Source organism: Zonotrichia albicollis, chromosome 1, assembly GCF_047830755.1.
Source record: "Zonotrichia albicollis isolate bZonAlb1 chromosome 1, bZonAlb1.hap1, whole genome shotgun sequence".
Classification (NCBI taxonomy): domain Eukaryota; kingdom Metazoa; phylum Chordata; class Aves; order Passeriformes; family Passerellidae; genus Zonotrichia; species Zonotrichia albicollis.
In genome coordinates this window covers 40,258,088-40,275,505 of record NC_133819.1, presented here as the reverse complement: position 1 = coordinate 40,275,505, position 17,418 = coordinate 40,258,088, and the positions used below count along the sequence as shown (strand labels likewise).

The window sequence follows — 17,418 nt, the reverse complement described above, 5'->3', positions numbered from 1 at the left end:
TAAATCTACAAAGCAAAACAAAATGCACCAGAAACTAGGTATGAAAACCCCTCAAAAGAGAGAAACTGCTTTGCAGTGTAAAGCTTAATAGGCAAATGGCATAAAAATCTGTGTGAGAACATTGACTTCACAAGCACAAATCCAGGTGTAATTTGGCACACTGAAGCCTCGGGGACACAGCTCTACCTTCTCAAAGCTGACTACACTGCGCTACTCAAGCTGCATGCAGAGGGATTCAAATTTGGCAGGAGGGAGTTAAGTGCATCTATTTTGCCTGCTCCAGTTATCCTGTTTCTGATACAAAAACATCTTAGAGCATCAACATACAAATACAGCATAACATACATGTTATGAAAGAAACGGCAAAAACAATCACATAGATGTGGTTTCCATTTTTAGAAAAACAACCAAACTTATGAGTTTATTTAGCAATTAAGTATGTTAACAGTGCATCTGCTACAAAATCATTGGCAAAGGAGATACTGAATGTTAAGACAATGGGATACATATATGCAGCTCCAGTTTAGGAGCCATTTGTCACTTCTTCCTATGTCATGAGGATACTTCCAATGAAATATCACACGCCTATCGAAGCAAAACTACTGGTTTTGTCAATTGCTTTCTAAAGCAGGAGACTAAGGTTACTCCTAACACATTCAATCACAGACCAATATCCAGGGCTCAACCTCCTGTAAGACCAGAAGGGACAGAAGACCCCTGTGCATCACTCAGCGGCAGCTGAGGACACAAGAATCTGAAGCAGCATTCAGCAGCTGAGACATGAGCAGAAACTGACTGAGGGTCCTGGTTCTGTCATTACAACCCCCTGTGACTTTTTGTCTTCTGTTTATCTAGGACTGAAAGTAAGGACCTTTCCTGGTTGGGACTTCAGGAGTCTATGACTGGTTGACTGTGAGTGCATTCTCTACTGGTCCAACAAGATTAAAAAGAACCTAATGCGGCTAAAAATCTTTCCTCCATTTTCTGGGTTTTGAACTAAATGAGTTTTACTCACTGAATGCAGATGATGAACACATGCCTCTATCACCACAGATTTGTCAGCATGTAAGTTTTTTTCCAAAGACTTGTCTCACCTTTATTCTGAAAGAAGAAAAAAACACCCAAAAGCTAGCATATGCTGTATTAATGTAAAACCCCTAGAGGGCAACTAAGCTTCAATTTCAACCTGCATAAATATTCAGCTCCTTAACTAGTTTACAGATTATGTAAACTATTTCCTTCAACCTTGTTTTTTTCCCCTCGTTTAAAAGAAATGAATCCTTTTCATTCTCAAATCACATTATTGCTGCCTATTTAGTGTAAGTTAATCACCACTGCCCAACCAGAGACCGAGTCCTCAACCCAACAAAGCTCAAATGTGCGCAAAAGAGAACAATAAAGAAAACACATGCAAAGGCTCCATTTAAACAAAGACAGAAAACAAGCATACGAAAGTCTGAAATCACTGTCTTTGCATTAAAGACCTTTAACAATAAGTCTTGTTTATTATTCAGCTTAGTATTAATTTATTGCATGGCATCTGTTTTCTTGTACAGCAGTCTGCTTTGCAAGTCTCAAATTTATAAATCAAAGTTTACACTGTTAAGATTATTTGCCTGTTTTCCCCTACATACTAAGATTTCATCCTTATATATTTGATTTAATTTAGATTTTGGTCTTTAGCTAAAGTCCAGGACTGCTGCCAGTGGTGAAAGAAAAAAAAAAAAAGGAAAGTGATTGGAGCCACAAAAGTAAAAAGCCTATATTCAATTACAAGAGCTCTTCCCAAATTTTAAATTGGTAGCCAGTGTCCAGCTGAGCCTTGTTTGCCATGAACCAGCAGGCAGCAACTGCCTTTCCCCTACTCTGATCAGATCTTGTTGGGAGCTGAAAGACACTTACTATCCTGCCAGTCCACACCTGCACAGAACCTGCAAACACATTGATGCTTAGAGAAGCCACTAACAAACCAATGGGATTCCCAAGATATGGAAGCAACCAGACAGACAGGGAAAAAACAGCTCAAAGAAATCCTCAGGAAATGCTTGCAAAGTCCAAGAGTTTCTACAAGGCTTTTGCAGAAGATCAAATACCCAAACAAAAATTGATAGCACTGCCATCCTTGCTTTATGCATATCAATGCAATGTCCCACACGCTGAACAAAGACTAAGAATGACTACCAGCAGAATACACTTTACCTCTTTTTAGCCACCCAAAATTTCCATGTCCCACCCAAAAATGCTGATTCTGAAAGTACCCTCCTGTCCTGGTTGCCTTGAGCCTTGACAAGGCAGGGGTAAGGGGATGGGGAAGAGGTAGAGAGGACTACAACTGGGATGAGATGTCTCCCATCCTACATGACTTAACCAAAAATCAGAGGAGGAGTTAGAGGAGCTGACATAAGTCTCCAAGGGTATTCCACTTATAAGGGTCTCCTCTCTGAACACTGCAGAACAGAGTGAAGTAAATTCTATCCCCCTTGAGCTTTGAAAGACTGCAGAAGGGAGAAGAGAAAGGCTAGACTCTGTTTCTTACTCAGATTCATCCCCTCCGATTGCCTGAAAATACAACAAGCTTTAGGAATTCATTCTGACTTTTTTGTCACAAGTTCAGTCAAGGCTTAGAGACTTGAGGACTTGACAACTATTAGTACAAAAATGCCCAAGTGAAATATTTTTGTACAATCAGTTCAGGTCTGGACACACAAAAGTTTGTAAGTACCAGATCTCTTTATAACACAGCAGAACCCTGTCATCAGTGTATCAACCTTACAATCAAACTGAAGATGGTGATTATATTACATTAGAAACAAGGAGATTCCACCTGCTTCACACAAAAGAATTACAGTCACTGTTACAATTTACTGCTTATGTGAAACGGATCTGGCTGAACTTGATACCACAACCCAAACGTTGTTACCTTTAAGTATTTTTAACACATTTCCCAGAGGCGATTATTTCTCCTCTTTATTAGAGTGGCTGAACTACTTTCAGGCAAGTCAAGTCATTGCAACTCAAACATTAGCGCCACAGAGATCTGCAACATCAGGTCTGGAACAAACAGCACTGCACTGAAACCACTGCAGAAAAGAAAATCATGAGACCAGAACTGTTCATCTGGTGGGAGAAGGTAGCCAAAGCAAAAGTCCACAATTCTCTTAAATACCTTCCTTCTACAGAAGTGCAAATACTACTTTTTGGGATTGTAATTTACTAAGTATTCTCTGTCCAACAATGAATGTTGCTAAATGGTTTGTGCACAGTCAATAAGTAGTATTTGCATGATTTTGACAGCAGAATGAAGAGGACAGATTCCCCCAACAGTATTTTGGTTTAAAACTGCTGAAGTTTTATAGTTACCCAACAGATGGAGCATATCAAAATGAACATACACCAGTCTTGCTGAAGCAAAAGCATCTTTTCCACACCATTCTCACTCTCCACAAAGAACTCAAAACTTCCTCAAGCTGTCTGGAATGTATAAAATAAAATATAATAAATCACCACACATACATACATGAATATGCTTTTTAATTTCCTTAAATTTGGAATAGTTTTCAAAAGTATGCGGACACCTTTATTACAAAGAAAAGGCAGAAGAATCATTAATACTGCTACTCAACTGTCATGAAGCATTGTTACACATAGCTAATATAAAATATTTAAAACATAGGGCTTTTGATGTGAGTTATTGAAGATGCCAGAGAAGCTGTGAGCTCTTCTAGCACCCCAGTAGAGATTAGTTAATTACTAATTAAATCTTAAGTTATATAACCCCAAACACTATACCATTCTTTTGTATTCCTCTTTTCCATATTCTATGGAAAGCAAAGGTAAATTTCTGTTCATTAACTAGATACATGCTGAAGCCTATATTTAATGTAAAAAAAACCCCAAACCACTCAGAAAAGAAGCAAAACCACACATGCAAAGAAGCACAAGGAGGAAATCAGGACAGATCAGAAATGACAAAGATTATTTACACCAGAGAAAGAGTTCTTTTCACCATTGGCCTCATGAATCATTTTGACTGGGCTGTCAGAGCCACTGTAGAAGGCAGGAAAAAAAGTAATGAGCAACAAAGTTTGAAGTTGCAGACTGTGGTCACTTGTTCACTGGATATAATTTTCTTCAAGCTGAAAGCACAAGTTCTCCCTCTGAATTTAAATGTAATTTTTAACATCTCACAGTATTAAAGATTTTTGGTGTCTTTCTTTAAAGTACTTAATGCTCCTGAAAACAAGTCTGGTATCTCAGGGTTCAACACCTTCCCTAAGCCATTTCAGGGACTCTGACAGAAATAGTTGTCCAGGATGGTTACTGAGTAAGTATTTTCTTTTTCTTTTTTCCTTTTGGCTGGTTAACATAAATCAGATCATCCTCTTTCTTCCATTTGAAGTCCTGCTTTTATTCAGATCACTGCCAGGAATCTGTCCAATATATGAGAACCCAAATTGCTTGATACACAAGAAAAATTAGTTGGGGCATTAAATAAAAAAAAAAAAAAAAAAAAAAAAAACAAAAAAAAACAAAACAACTTAGAAAGCAAAAAGCATTATTTGAATTGTAAAATAGAACTAAGCACTGAAACAGGACATAGCAGCTTAAACATTAACCAGATTACAGGACAGGCATACTAGGTATGGTCCCAAGAGAAGATGATGGCCCAAAATGTCTTCCCAAAGTCATTTGCAGACCTGCAACCCTTTCATGCTTGATAAATGTGCCCTCCAAGGGCATCAGGTTTGGTAAGCATTTCACAGAAAAGAAGTTCATCCTTTTGAAGCATAGTTAGACCAGTCTAGATGGCATCAAGAAGTCCTACTTTCAACTCTCTATGTCTTTCCACATTATACATTTTCTGTACATTTCCCACATATTAAACCATAGCATTCAGAAGGTCTTTTCAGAAAGATTAGCTGTGTCTCCCTAAAACAACTTTTTAAAAGTCTGACAGTCTACAGCCATAGGTGAGATCACATCTCAAACCACAACTCTGCAGTGCTTTATTTTCACCAACTTCACAGGCATCCGATTGCAGCAAAGAGCAAGGGACATTTCTGTCACCAGGAAACAAAGCAAGATCTGTCTCAAGCCTGGCATGCAAATGTAACAATATATTTTTGATTTTGTGCTTCAAAAAGGACTATTTAAACATCCCTGAAATGCTGTTATCTGAAGGCTTGAAGGACATCATTTAGTGTATATTGAAGAGGAGGGAAAAGAAGAATAACTGGACTCTCCTTGGGAGATTCCAGATCACAGCCAGAAGGAAAGAAAACTAAAAAGTGAAAAACATTATGGGTGATAAAAGTAATACAAGGAAATCCAGAACACGAATATCAGAAGCCCCCCAAAAAAGGCAGTAGTGACTTAAAGAAATCTTTCTTTATACTCATTTTAGGAAAAAGGTAAGAAGGCAGATCTCTTAATACCATAATTAAAGTCTCAAATTCCCTACAACCATTTCAACTCCTCTCCAATACAATGAATAAATACTAAGAGAAGAATTTGTTCACTCCATCCAAGGGAAATTTTCATGCACAGGTCTTCTACATATTCTTCTTCAAAATTCCTCCTTTTCTACTCACTATCCCATCAACATGACTACCTTCCCTCCTTTCCATGATTCCTTTCAAATCCTTTACTAGTATTCCACTCAAATCTAGTATAGAGCAGTTAAACTGCTTTTCTTGTTCCCTAATCATAAATTTAAAGCCTCATCCATACCTCCAAAGCTCTGTACACCTCTAGCACTCTTTGATCATCCCTTTTCCTATCCTCTGAGCAGTTCTGCAGCTTTTAATTCCTCATCCAAAACACCTCCTGTCTTCTGTTACTGATTACACTTCCTGTGGAGGCATCCATCCTGATTTGGGGCAGCAAATGTTCCAGGTGCTCTTTTCTGCAGGACTTACAAATAAAATTCAGAGGGATGACAATACAGCACAATGTTTTATGACCTTCCAATACTGTAGCCTTTACTCCCTTCTTAGGCATCAGACTTTTAAGTAAAACACTCTCCAGAGCACAAATCTCCCTACTCTTTTTCTATGCAGCACCAAAGAGACAACTGCTGGAACGCATTTACAACAGCAACAAAACTAAATTTGGGGGTAGGAAAGAGGGGGATTATTTTTTGTTGTTATTATTGAAAGGACCTGAAAAATAATGTACAAGAACATAGTTTTATTCAGCAACAGACAACATTGTCTCTAGCATTAAAAAGAACCCCTTGTGCATTGTCAGTGTTGTTACCACAGGACCCATTAACTACTACTACATCAAAGAATAAGTGCTAGAGGGACAACTCCCTCAGCTTGAGCTAAGCAATCTTTAAAACTACTGCTCTACATGTAAGAAGAAGCTTAAAATGTTTCCATCCCATAACAGGATGAAAATTTGAGATTTCACTGTTTTCAGAAAACAATGAAGAACATTTAGACAAAAAGCATGAAGAACACTTGGAACACCACCTCTTGTTTAAAGTATGTGTAGTTGCCAAACTATGTTTCAACTTTGTGTTCGCTTATTGCCTGATAAGACCTGTGATTCCTGCCCCCTTTTTTTTTAACTGGTTCTGCTGAGTTGTAACATTCTACACAAAATATGTACAACAGGTATAGGTCTCCAACATACAGGAGATCAAAACTACAACTCTCATAGTCCATTGTCCCATTAAATCAAAGTATTTTAAGTAAAATCACAACTCCTATTCTGATTTCAATTTAGTATTAATTCCCATCGAGCTTCATTTCAATTTCTGAGGTTTGGATAAGCAATTTTCTTTGGCAAATACACTTATCAACTCCATGTGTTTTCTAAAGAATGGACAGAAGTTTTCCCCTATCACCTTATGCCAAATACAATATATTGTCAATATATTGTTTTTAGGCTGCATAAATGCTCACTAGTTGTTGTATTTCTGAATTCACAGAAGCAACATTTTGATCAAACTAAGTTTTATTTTCCACTGCTGAACTTAATGGTACCTATACAACACATTCTGACTTCTACAGCTGAAAAATAACCTATTTTCTGTGTGAAACTAACCCAAGGGTAATATTAATAATTCATATACAACATAAATATTTATACACAGGCAATGAGAATATAGCATGACCTCTTAGAAGTATTAAGATTTATTGACACTAACTGCTAACTGTGTAACTGTTGAATGTAGTATCTAAGAGGGGTTCATAATGCAAAATTTCGGAGCAACAACTTCATACATTGTTAAGGACAGGCAGCTAAAACAACAGATACTGTGAGTCAGAAGAACTGCCACTGCTCCGTCCACCCACGCCACACTAACACCTCACTGTAACACTCTAACACTGCACCCAGAGGTTATTGCCACCATCAGAATGGATGCACAAAACCCCTCACAGAATCCCAAGTTTGTGCTCCCTTGCTGGTAATAAGAGTGACTGACACAGAAGAATTAAAATGTATCAAGTGGAAAAGAAAACTCCGAGATCAGCAAACACTGTGTATAACATCTGAGAAAAGGCATTAGTCAAGGGCTGGAACTCACCCTTTTGGTGGGAGAACTTGACCATGTCTCCTCCACTCCTCCCCTCACATGGTTCCCTTAAGACTGGTCTAGATACCATGAAATACCCCACGATCATTAGATACAGGTAAGGCAGCATTTCTCTATTTTTACAGTTTGTACCAATCTTACCTCACCAGGACCCTAAGACACAAAACCAGCTATTCAATCTAACACTATAGAGTGTACTAGTGGAGAACTGGAAATAATTAGAATGCTTAAAAAGGCATATACATCAATGTTAGCATCATTCCTGAAAAAACAAGTTTGGAGAAATTATGATAGAGAAGAGACTTTTAAACTTTTCTCATCAGTGGGCATAGAATTTCCAGATACAGAAGCAAATGAAGACAGCAACAATGTTTCAGCTTCAAAGGGGAATTTGTCAGGGAGTAGTAATATGACTAAAGGGTAGGAACAACTGATGATTCGGATGCTTAATTTCAAGTTCAACTCTTCCAACAATGCAACAAATTATAGAAGAGGACAAAAGCAATTAGTTTTTTTCTTTCTTTCTATACAATTAAAGTACTCCCATTCTGCAGATGTTAAAACAATCTGGAAGAATAGTTTTCCTCCTAAAACCAGATTACCAGCCGAACACCATAACACAATAATTGTATTTCACCATAAGAGCTGCAGAAGAAGCAAACCTCTGTTAAACTTCCAGCAGTTAGCTTGGTGAGCGCTCTTGTCATGGATATTACTACCATGTACTACAATAATCCAAAACCACACAGGCATCTTCGTTTTACACCAGCATTTATTAAGAACATGCAGTTAATCTGGGCTATATTAATATATGTATGTTGGACAGAGAAATCAATTTGAAATTCAGGATCTTAGCTGGAAACCAATAAAATCTGTAACTTGAGAAAAGCAAATTGAAAGACTGCACAAAACACAGGTAACCTCTTGAGGTTCTCATCTATGAGCTCTGAACTACCAATATCATTTTAATATCTATACATAAAAATCTCTACCAGGTAAGAGAATCAAAATCAGAACAGGGCTTGTAAGATATGGCAACCTGGCTGAAATTGATATTCATTAAAGTACTCTTTGCATGAATAGGAGCATTTGGACTCTGTGGTCTTTATCAGAGCCCCAGCTGGTAATGGTTGAAGGTTAATGCCTTACCCCATTCTGTTCAATTTTCTGTCCTAATTAGTCCTCTAAATCTATAGCTGTGAGCACCAAGTGTCTGTGCTCAAAAGAAACTAATTAATGCTAGCAAATTAGATCAAGTCCAAAGATCCAACAGCCAAACTCTTAAATGCTCCTTGTTAATAGGAAGTGTAGCTGTCAATAACTGCTGTTGGTGGCTATAATGAGGCCTCTTTCTTTCACTGAAAGTGATTTCATTTCTCTTTGTCCCTGTAAAAGCTGTTCCTTTCCCTAATAAATAAAAAAATAAAAAATAAAAAACCCCACACAACTAAGTTGCAGTGGTAAAGCTAGCAGCAGTCTGACCCATTTCTTGTCATCAGCTGGGCTGAAATGACATGGACAGGGGGAAGAACAAAAATAATCAAACCAGGCGAGTTCCCTCCCTGAACATTTTTTTCAAAGTGCTCAAAACTAGTTAGAACACTGAAATTTCTATCATCAAGCAAGAAAATATGCCTTCATATTTCTTTTCTATAAATTAGTTTAGGGTAGTTCATGCTGTTATCATTCACGAAAAGAAACAAACAAACAAACACACACAAATCTAGAATCTCATTTCTTTAAATTCTAATTTACATATAGCTGTTCTCTCTGCCCAGTTTGTTGGAGCAAAGCTCAATATACCATAATCCCTCTAGAGATTGTATTAATTCACATAGTTAAATGTGATGAGAGTAAATTTTCATTGGAAATATATAGCACTGAGTATTTTTTCCAAAATAAAAGCTACTGTCTGTAAATAAGAGCATCGTATAAAAATTCAGCATCTTACTCTCAAGGAATGCAAGCCAGAAAAAAGCTCATAGCAATTTACTATTAGTACTAAATATAACTGTACACTACCAAAACATCTGAAATAATTTCAACAACTGAGTACTGCACATAAATAACTGACTACAATACATAAAATATAATGTAATAGTAATAGTTTCATATAAGGTCATGTGGTCACACAATATGACTATAATACACTTCAATATTCAGATAATAAATACAGCAACAGAGGACAACAGCTTTCCTCCATTCTGCACCTGCAGTTTTGTTGCTGAATTGAAACTATGTTCTCAAATTATACTAACCTTCCTCTCACAAAAAATGGAGTTTCAGAGAATAATGCAGCATTTTTTTTTTCATCCTCCTAAGAGAAGGCTATTGTGGTCATAAAAAATCTGTGATTCTTCCACTGTAACTCAGGCTTTCCACCAAACTCTGAATAATATGGACATAAGCACATGCAAGCAATTTCTGATCACAGCAGCTCAATTTAAAAACAGGTACCAGGAGCTGTCATGTTAACTCATTGATTTTTATCAGTCACTTGATCTTTTTGCTTTGGTCAATTAGAAGATCACTGTGTTCCCACATATTCCTAGGAGATGTGAACTTGAAAAAAATTGTAAGGACTGTATTTTCACAATGATGCAAAGTGGATGAGCAAAGCTCAGCTGTAAATGGTGATTTTAGTTTTAATTTGCTATAAGACAAGAGCATTCATGAAATTTTTTAAGTATAGCTGTCATGTAATTTCCCTCTACTATCAGCGTTAGCATTTTCTGATGTCAGAACTGTAGGTACCAACAGGTTAATCCTCCCTCAGCATTCAACAAGGGTTGGCAACAATTAACAGAACTCAGTCTGCAATACCAGGGAAAGTAAGAAACATCAAGCAAAATTTGCTAAGGATTTAACACATTTCATTATCTGCATTTCTGATAGGAAAGTATATATAAAAAGAATGGGCTTTTAAAGAAGGAGTATCTAAAGGTGTGCTTGGGCATTTAAATGTACAGCACCACATGTAGTTCAATCACAAATTTCTTTGCTTTTCTGGACCTTGCTATGTCAGGTGTAAGGGTCATGGTCTAGAGCAGGTGACCCCCAGGGGGACAGAGATAATGTCAGTGACAGGACTGTTGAGTAACTGCACATTATCAAAACTCCTGATGACACTGGTCATGCTCAACTGTAGAGAAGCCTGCAGTAGTGTTGCATCCCATCATCTTCACTAAGTATCAACACAAGCCCTGAGGAGGAGAGGGCTAATGGGAAATCTGGAGAATGGGAGGAGGATGGTTGCTTGGAAATGTCCTTTTCCAGCCACACTTTCCAAACCAATTTTAAAGCCCTGCCAAGTATTATGAGATTTTTTCAGCAATGTAACTCCAGATGCTTTAATTACACAGCTCCTCCAGGCAACAGAACCAACACAACAGTGCTCTCCAGTGAAGGTCCTCAACGCAGTACAAGGAGAAATATTTTCCATGTGTCTGCCTTGTAAAAATTTTTTAATAGATCAATAATTTTTTAAAGGACAGAACAACCTGTCATCTTGATCAAATGGATGTCTCCCAGAATATGCTTAAAATAAGAAATGGCTACCTTTACTTCACCATCTTTCTAATGGCAGAACCAGGCTGAACTATCTGCCCCTGCAGTGACCCTGAAAATACTGTAGGTCTATTTCCTATTGAATCCTTCAATCATACAAAGGAGTCTCAGTTACAGAAGATGTTTGCAGGTCCTCTTCATGACCTTAAGGGCCCAAATCCAGATGATGTGACAGTAATAGACAACAAAATTCAGAGAAAAGAAGTTCAGAACTTAAACCCCTGGTCACTGGAGCAATTGCTCTTTTCCCAGGAAAAAAAAAGTTTTGGAAGGTGGGCAGAAATGCTTTACAATACAACCAATACACAAAACATCTACAACAAATATAATACAGAATTCATTTCATTAATGACTCTGTGACCCAGTAATTTCTTTTTGGGATCTCAATTCAACACTTCAGAGTCTAAACTCACGACATCTCAAAGTCAGTCAGTCATTTCTATTTTCCAAGTCAAGTAACCCAAAATTAAATCAAATTAAGCTGACAGCTCAAGTTTCTGCATTTCAGTTACTGGAAAAAAAAAAAAAACTATCAAATTCAGTTTCAGAATCTGTAACTTTGGACAGCAGAGTAAGTGCTCTCAAGAAATTAGACAAACTTCTCTTTAGAAATGATTAAGAAACAACTACAGCTCTTGCAACTTTTTCCATGACTGTCCCTAGTTTTAGAGCGTGGAGCTGTCCCTAGTTTTAGGGCATGGACTCATGGAAAGCAAAGCACAGCTTGGTGAAACTACAGAACTTCTGATGTGCTAAAGGTCACCATTCTGATGAACAACACTAACTCCAGGTTCCTGAAATTTGCTATGAATTTGCTTTGAAGAAGCTTACTCATATTTAGATTTTAAAACTGGAAATTAAAGCAAAACAGGAAAACAGCTCACTTAAGAAGTTATTTCATAAAATCAGTAAGTGAGGCAAAAGCTAACAAATGATCCTTTTAGTTACTTAGGTTTGAAATGCAAGGACATGCTGATACAGAAATATATCATTTAATATTGTTTCAGGCAGACTCATGCTATAGTTTGTAAAAACACAGTGAAACATTCCTTTATGACAATGTTTTTGGGGTTTTTGTTTGCTCGTTTTTTGACACTTTTGCCCACAATTTCACATACACACATACAATGCATGGATATGAACACAATAAAGCATATTTACATAACGGTCACAGAAAACTGACTAGTATTTCCCAGAAAGCCTGTTAACAGAATTACTACCCAAGTTGACAAAACTACTAATATATCCATTTTCACTGAAAAAAGTGCTTGAAAATCCTAAATCACACAAAAATCTTTCTGAAACTGAGAGCTACAAAATTCTTAAGAAACATGCAGAACACACAAGAACATATACTGGAAGAATCTGAAAAAAAAATGTTGTAAGCAAATTTAAATAATCTAAGTAAAATGAAATATGACCAGAGTGGACATACTTTCCATGGTTATTTTTTCCCTAAGCTATTTTGGTAGGCTGACAACCACGCACAGCAATGAGCCAGCCTTTTAACTGCGTGCCTGGATTACTTCTTAAGTTAACAAGAGCCTTTTATTTTTTATTTATTTCTGTAACCCTTGGGGTTTCTTTTCCCTGGACAGCTCTGGAACACGTGCAGGACAGGCTGTCATTACTTGCATTATTAGCTCTGATAAGCACACAGCTCTAGGTGGTATAGCTGCAGGCTAAGGTACCACACTGGCTACAGATGGACCCTGTGCTCATGCAGAGCACCATTGAATGTACAGGGGCTCCCCATAGGGACACATGTGAACCCAGCCTGATCTAGCCAATTGTAAGGGCCCACACTTGTGGAATAGCCTCATTTCCTACAGTACTGATGCATTTATCACAATTTCCTAAAGACAAAAAGAAACAGAGGTCTACTAATAGGAGTTTCTGAAACATGAACTTAACATAAAGCAGAAAAATCCTACATTGAGAGCAAGTTAAATGAGTAACTCTGCCCTCAGTGTAAACAACTCCATTTCATGCATGTGTGTACACTCCACAGCACACAAACTAAGTCACAAGAGCTTTGATTACTTAATTACACAGCTTATGTTCATAGTTTATAATTGTTTACAGCATGAAAAGCATAGCCTCTTTACTCTGATTAACACCTATCCCTGTGTACTAACAAGACAAATTTATTCCAGGAATAATCTCACAATGGATTTATGAGATGGTAAATCTACTGATCACAAAACTGTTTAAGCTTCATCTCCCATGGTTTGGTCTCTCCCCTCCACTGAGATGAAAAGGTGTACAACAAAATAACTGAAGCTCTGCTACCACCCTTTTATTTTAATAGAGGTATTAATGTGGGGTTTTGCTGGCCTATTTGACAAAAAAATTGTTTCAGAAATACTCAGTTTCTACTTCTAACTTTCACACAATTTGATCAAAGTTGGTGACAGGTGACAGAAGAATTATGGGGAGATGGATGCATCCACTAACCTTATTTTCCTAAAGATACAAAACTAAACTCTACACAGGAGAAAGAAGGAAGAAATTACAATTTTGCTTAACATAACAGAAAAACCATAGCATTTGGCTTTAAAATTTATGTAGGAAAAAAGATGGAGAAGCTGCAAGGTAATGGTTCACAGCTCAAGAACCTCCAATATTGGCTGCTGCCACAGAAAATGAAGATGCTGAAACCAAACTCCTCATGTTGCACAAAGTTCAGAGGAGAAAAATACATTCACACTGTGCCTTTGGTTAACCTCAAACAATATTATACAAATAGCAAGCTCTCAAAATACTTTTAACCAACATCTTTCAAACAATCCACACCACTGTAATTGCTTTTCATCTTCATTTTTTTTCCCCAACAGGTATAGAATTCAAAGTAAAAATGATTCAACTATTGTTCAAATTTTAAAAAAAGGTCTGTTAAGTCCTCCTGGCAGCACTAGAAGGCACCTATTACATGATGCCACTTTTCTTTGACAGATATTATGGTAACACTACTTTTTAAAATTTTTTGGAGAAACTCTAAAAGCAGATGCTTAAAAATACACTGGTCCACTTTACCTAGACTTGACTCTAGTCATAGTGTGCCCTAGTGATAAAACTCCAGAAACTTCCTTTGAAGTTTCTTAAATAATAGCAAAACACAAAAAGCCACACGCCACTAGGGAAATAACTGTTCTTCCTGTCATGGTAAAACTTGCTGAAATAATTCAGGGAAAACAATATGGCAACAAACTAAAATGCACTCCTTTGTCACTAAATACTGTTGGAAGATGCACAGAAGACACTGCTAAAGATTTGAAGAAACAAGTGTTAAAGCAAGTTACATAGTGTGGGAGGTTTGCTATACAGCTGAGTTTGAAAGTAGAGAAGTTTTTAACTTCTCACACCTTGTGGTATTTGCATTTCAACAATAAAATGCACAAAAATATACACTTTTCTTATGAGCCACTAAAGGAAAGATGCACTAGAGAAGATCTATTCTCAACAGGAAGTGGCATCTTGAATAAAAAACAATGTATTATGGAAAAGCTGTGCAAAAGTAGCTACTGATGGAGTGGCTGCTTTGACTGGAATAAGAAAGGAATTCCAGACTAAGGCTACAGAGAGAGCACTGCAGCTGAAACTCCTTCACTGCCTCCCTCAGAGGTAAGCTATTGCAGCAAAGTAGTTGGAGCCAGAAGTGCACAATTGAGCCAGGACGGCATCAATGTTATAACCTGACAAAAAGGAGCCTTCAAACAGTGGCATCTTTACCAGATTTTGTAATGAGATGGGGAGGGGCCACAAAAATCCCTGGCAGCACAGAGAGGTTTGCTCTCTGGATAATTTGTGGCAGTGTGCTTCAGAGTTGTCTTTTGTTAAAAAAATGTGTCAGGTTTGACAAGTGCTCCAAATCCACTGACCTTTTCACTGATGACAAGTGGCTGTGAGCAGTTTGCTACCTAGCAGGAATTTCCAAAAACTAAGCACTCAATGTGTCCCTTTAAGGTGAAGGTGTCATTTTAATAATGACTAAGAAAGTAACTCCTTTGCAAAAGAAACTTGCATTTTGAAAACAGGTATTTGGATATGTTCACCTAATTATGTAATTTTTGGCTTGGTTTTTTAGGTGAACAAAACATGTGTCACCTACAAAAACCTCCTACATCTGTGCCCTTTAAAAGGATATCAACCTTTCCACCTGTTAAAAACCTTTCTAACCTGTTAAAAATCTTCCCAAGGAGAGTTTTAGGGGGTTGAAAACACTGACACGCGTTAGTTTGGAAGAAAAACTGATTGACATCAGGGGAGAAGATAATTTATTAGCCTAATTTCAAGCAAACCATTTGCAAAACTTGTGGATAGGACTGAAAAATGAATATAGGTAAGTAAAATTACCTCTGTAATTTTACATCTCTGTAAGGTATCTTTTCTGGGTACCTGTCAAGATCAAGTATTGAAATACACTGAATTTAGAACCAGGTATTCAAATTCCTATATCACAGTGTTAAAGATTTTAAAAACTATGATGCATGTTCAGTCAATAAAAAGTACTGTTATTAACAGTAATCTTTTTAGATTGATAAATATTTAAAATATTTTAAAGTACTGTTTATTTCACCTTTATCTCATCCTTTTTAGACTTCTATTTTTATGTTTTATAATGTATGTAACATACAGCACAGTGACACATTTACATAATTTATAAATGAATATACCCATATTGGGATTGTGCAGTCAGAAAACTTTTACTGCTGGAGTGCATGAACAAAAGAAGTTTAAAGAGCTCAGATCTGGATGATCGAATGCAAATGCTCTCTACTGAAAGCTGACACTTGTACAGAATAATTCAGGGGCTTTTCATCCATCCTTACATCCCTCTTATAGCAACATTCTTGGTTCACCTCTGGGTAAGCAGCTCTCAGCAGAGGGGGTGACACCACTTTAAAGAGTTATTGAAAAGTTATTAATTTAAAGAGTCCAGTGCTCCTCATAAGAAAATGAAAGCAGAAGTGCACTGCATCACTCTATTTCAACATCTGTCGAGTAACATGTGTGTGTTTATGTGCATGGATCATTTCAATGCTGGGGCAAGGAAAGGATGCAGTAAGTTGGGAATATTTAAACAAATTTGTTATAATGAGAGAAGCCTTAACTGAAGGTTTTCATGAGGCAGGTGAATTTATTTAAGTATTAAGTATTCATACAGAAACACAATAACTCTTGTGCTGCTCTGTCATCACCAAACTGAGATGTGAAAAAATTTTGTATTAATCATACTAAATTCAACAGCCCTTGAGAGTAAAAAATTTTGGAAAATAGTCCAAAATTTTTCACCAAGCAGCCAAAGCCAATACAGCAGATTTATATGCTTCAATACTGGTTTCACAGTGAGCTGATAAAGATGGAGATCACACATATTAATTCTCTGAGTACATGATTTCAAATACAAGGATTATATTCAGGGCACAAAAGTGAGTACATCTGATCTCCTAATGAATATTTGACTCTTACCTTGCACCTTATCTGAACACAGCTCCTTGGCTCGATCCCTCATTATTTGTGGAATCAAAACATCTTTTTCTACATGTCTCAGCTTAGAATTTTCTGCAAGAGTGAAAAAAAAGATAATTTTGAAAAAAAAATTGTTATCCATACATCAGAAAGAGTCAATCTAAAGAAATAACACAACATTGTTTATGTAACATACAGGAGTATACTAAAACTGTCACAAAGAGCAGCAAAAAGTACCATGAAAAGACTACATAGACCAAAAGGATGGAAAGTCCAAAGTTTGCTCAGATACAAATATGAATATTATCCTGAATATTTCTACTGTTTAATATGCACTGTGAACCAAAAATAAAGGAGCAAATTCTGGCAGCACATTTGTATTTCTGCCTTATTGAATAAAAAAATCTGTATACAGACAGCAGAGCAATTAAATACTTTTATTTCTTTTTATTATACTAATATTTTTTTATGCCCATGATCTGTATGCACTCTTTCATTCACTAACACAAAGCTGAGAAAAACAGCACACACAAGAGCACAAGCTAGAATTTGTATGGCTATGTGGAAGACTCTGGTTCTTCAGAAGAAAATGAAGTCTCTTCAGTGGAGGATCTAGGAGCTTTTTCATTCAGAAATCCAACTCAAAAAGAGAAGTGCTGCTGCCTGATTTCTATACTAAAAAGTAAAGTTGTAGTTTGCTTTCAGCTGTCTCCAGAATTCTCTTGAGTACAGTTAGTGATTTAGAAAAAACAACACAGACCACTAAAAAAATACTGCTTTTCCAAATACACTTTCTTCAAAACAAAGGGATGAGAATTCATCAAGAACAGTTT

The 17,418-nt window shown here is 36.8% G+C and overlaps 1 protein-coding gene across 1 annotated transcript in view; it reads right to left on the bottom strand.

Moving 5' to 3' along the window:
* Positions 1-17,418, bottom strand: part of CMC1 (C-X9-C motif containing 1) — a 43,635-nt gene that overhangs the window by 14,283 nt on the left and 11,934 nt on the right. Inside the window, exon 2 of the mRNA XM_074538939.1 lies at positions 16,586-16,678. Coding sequence (XP_074395040.1) covers positions 16,586-16,678 — 93 coding nt within the window. The remainder of the gene's footprint in view (positions 1-16,585; positions 16,679-17,418) is intronic.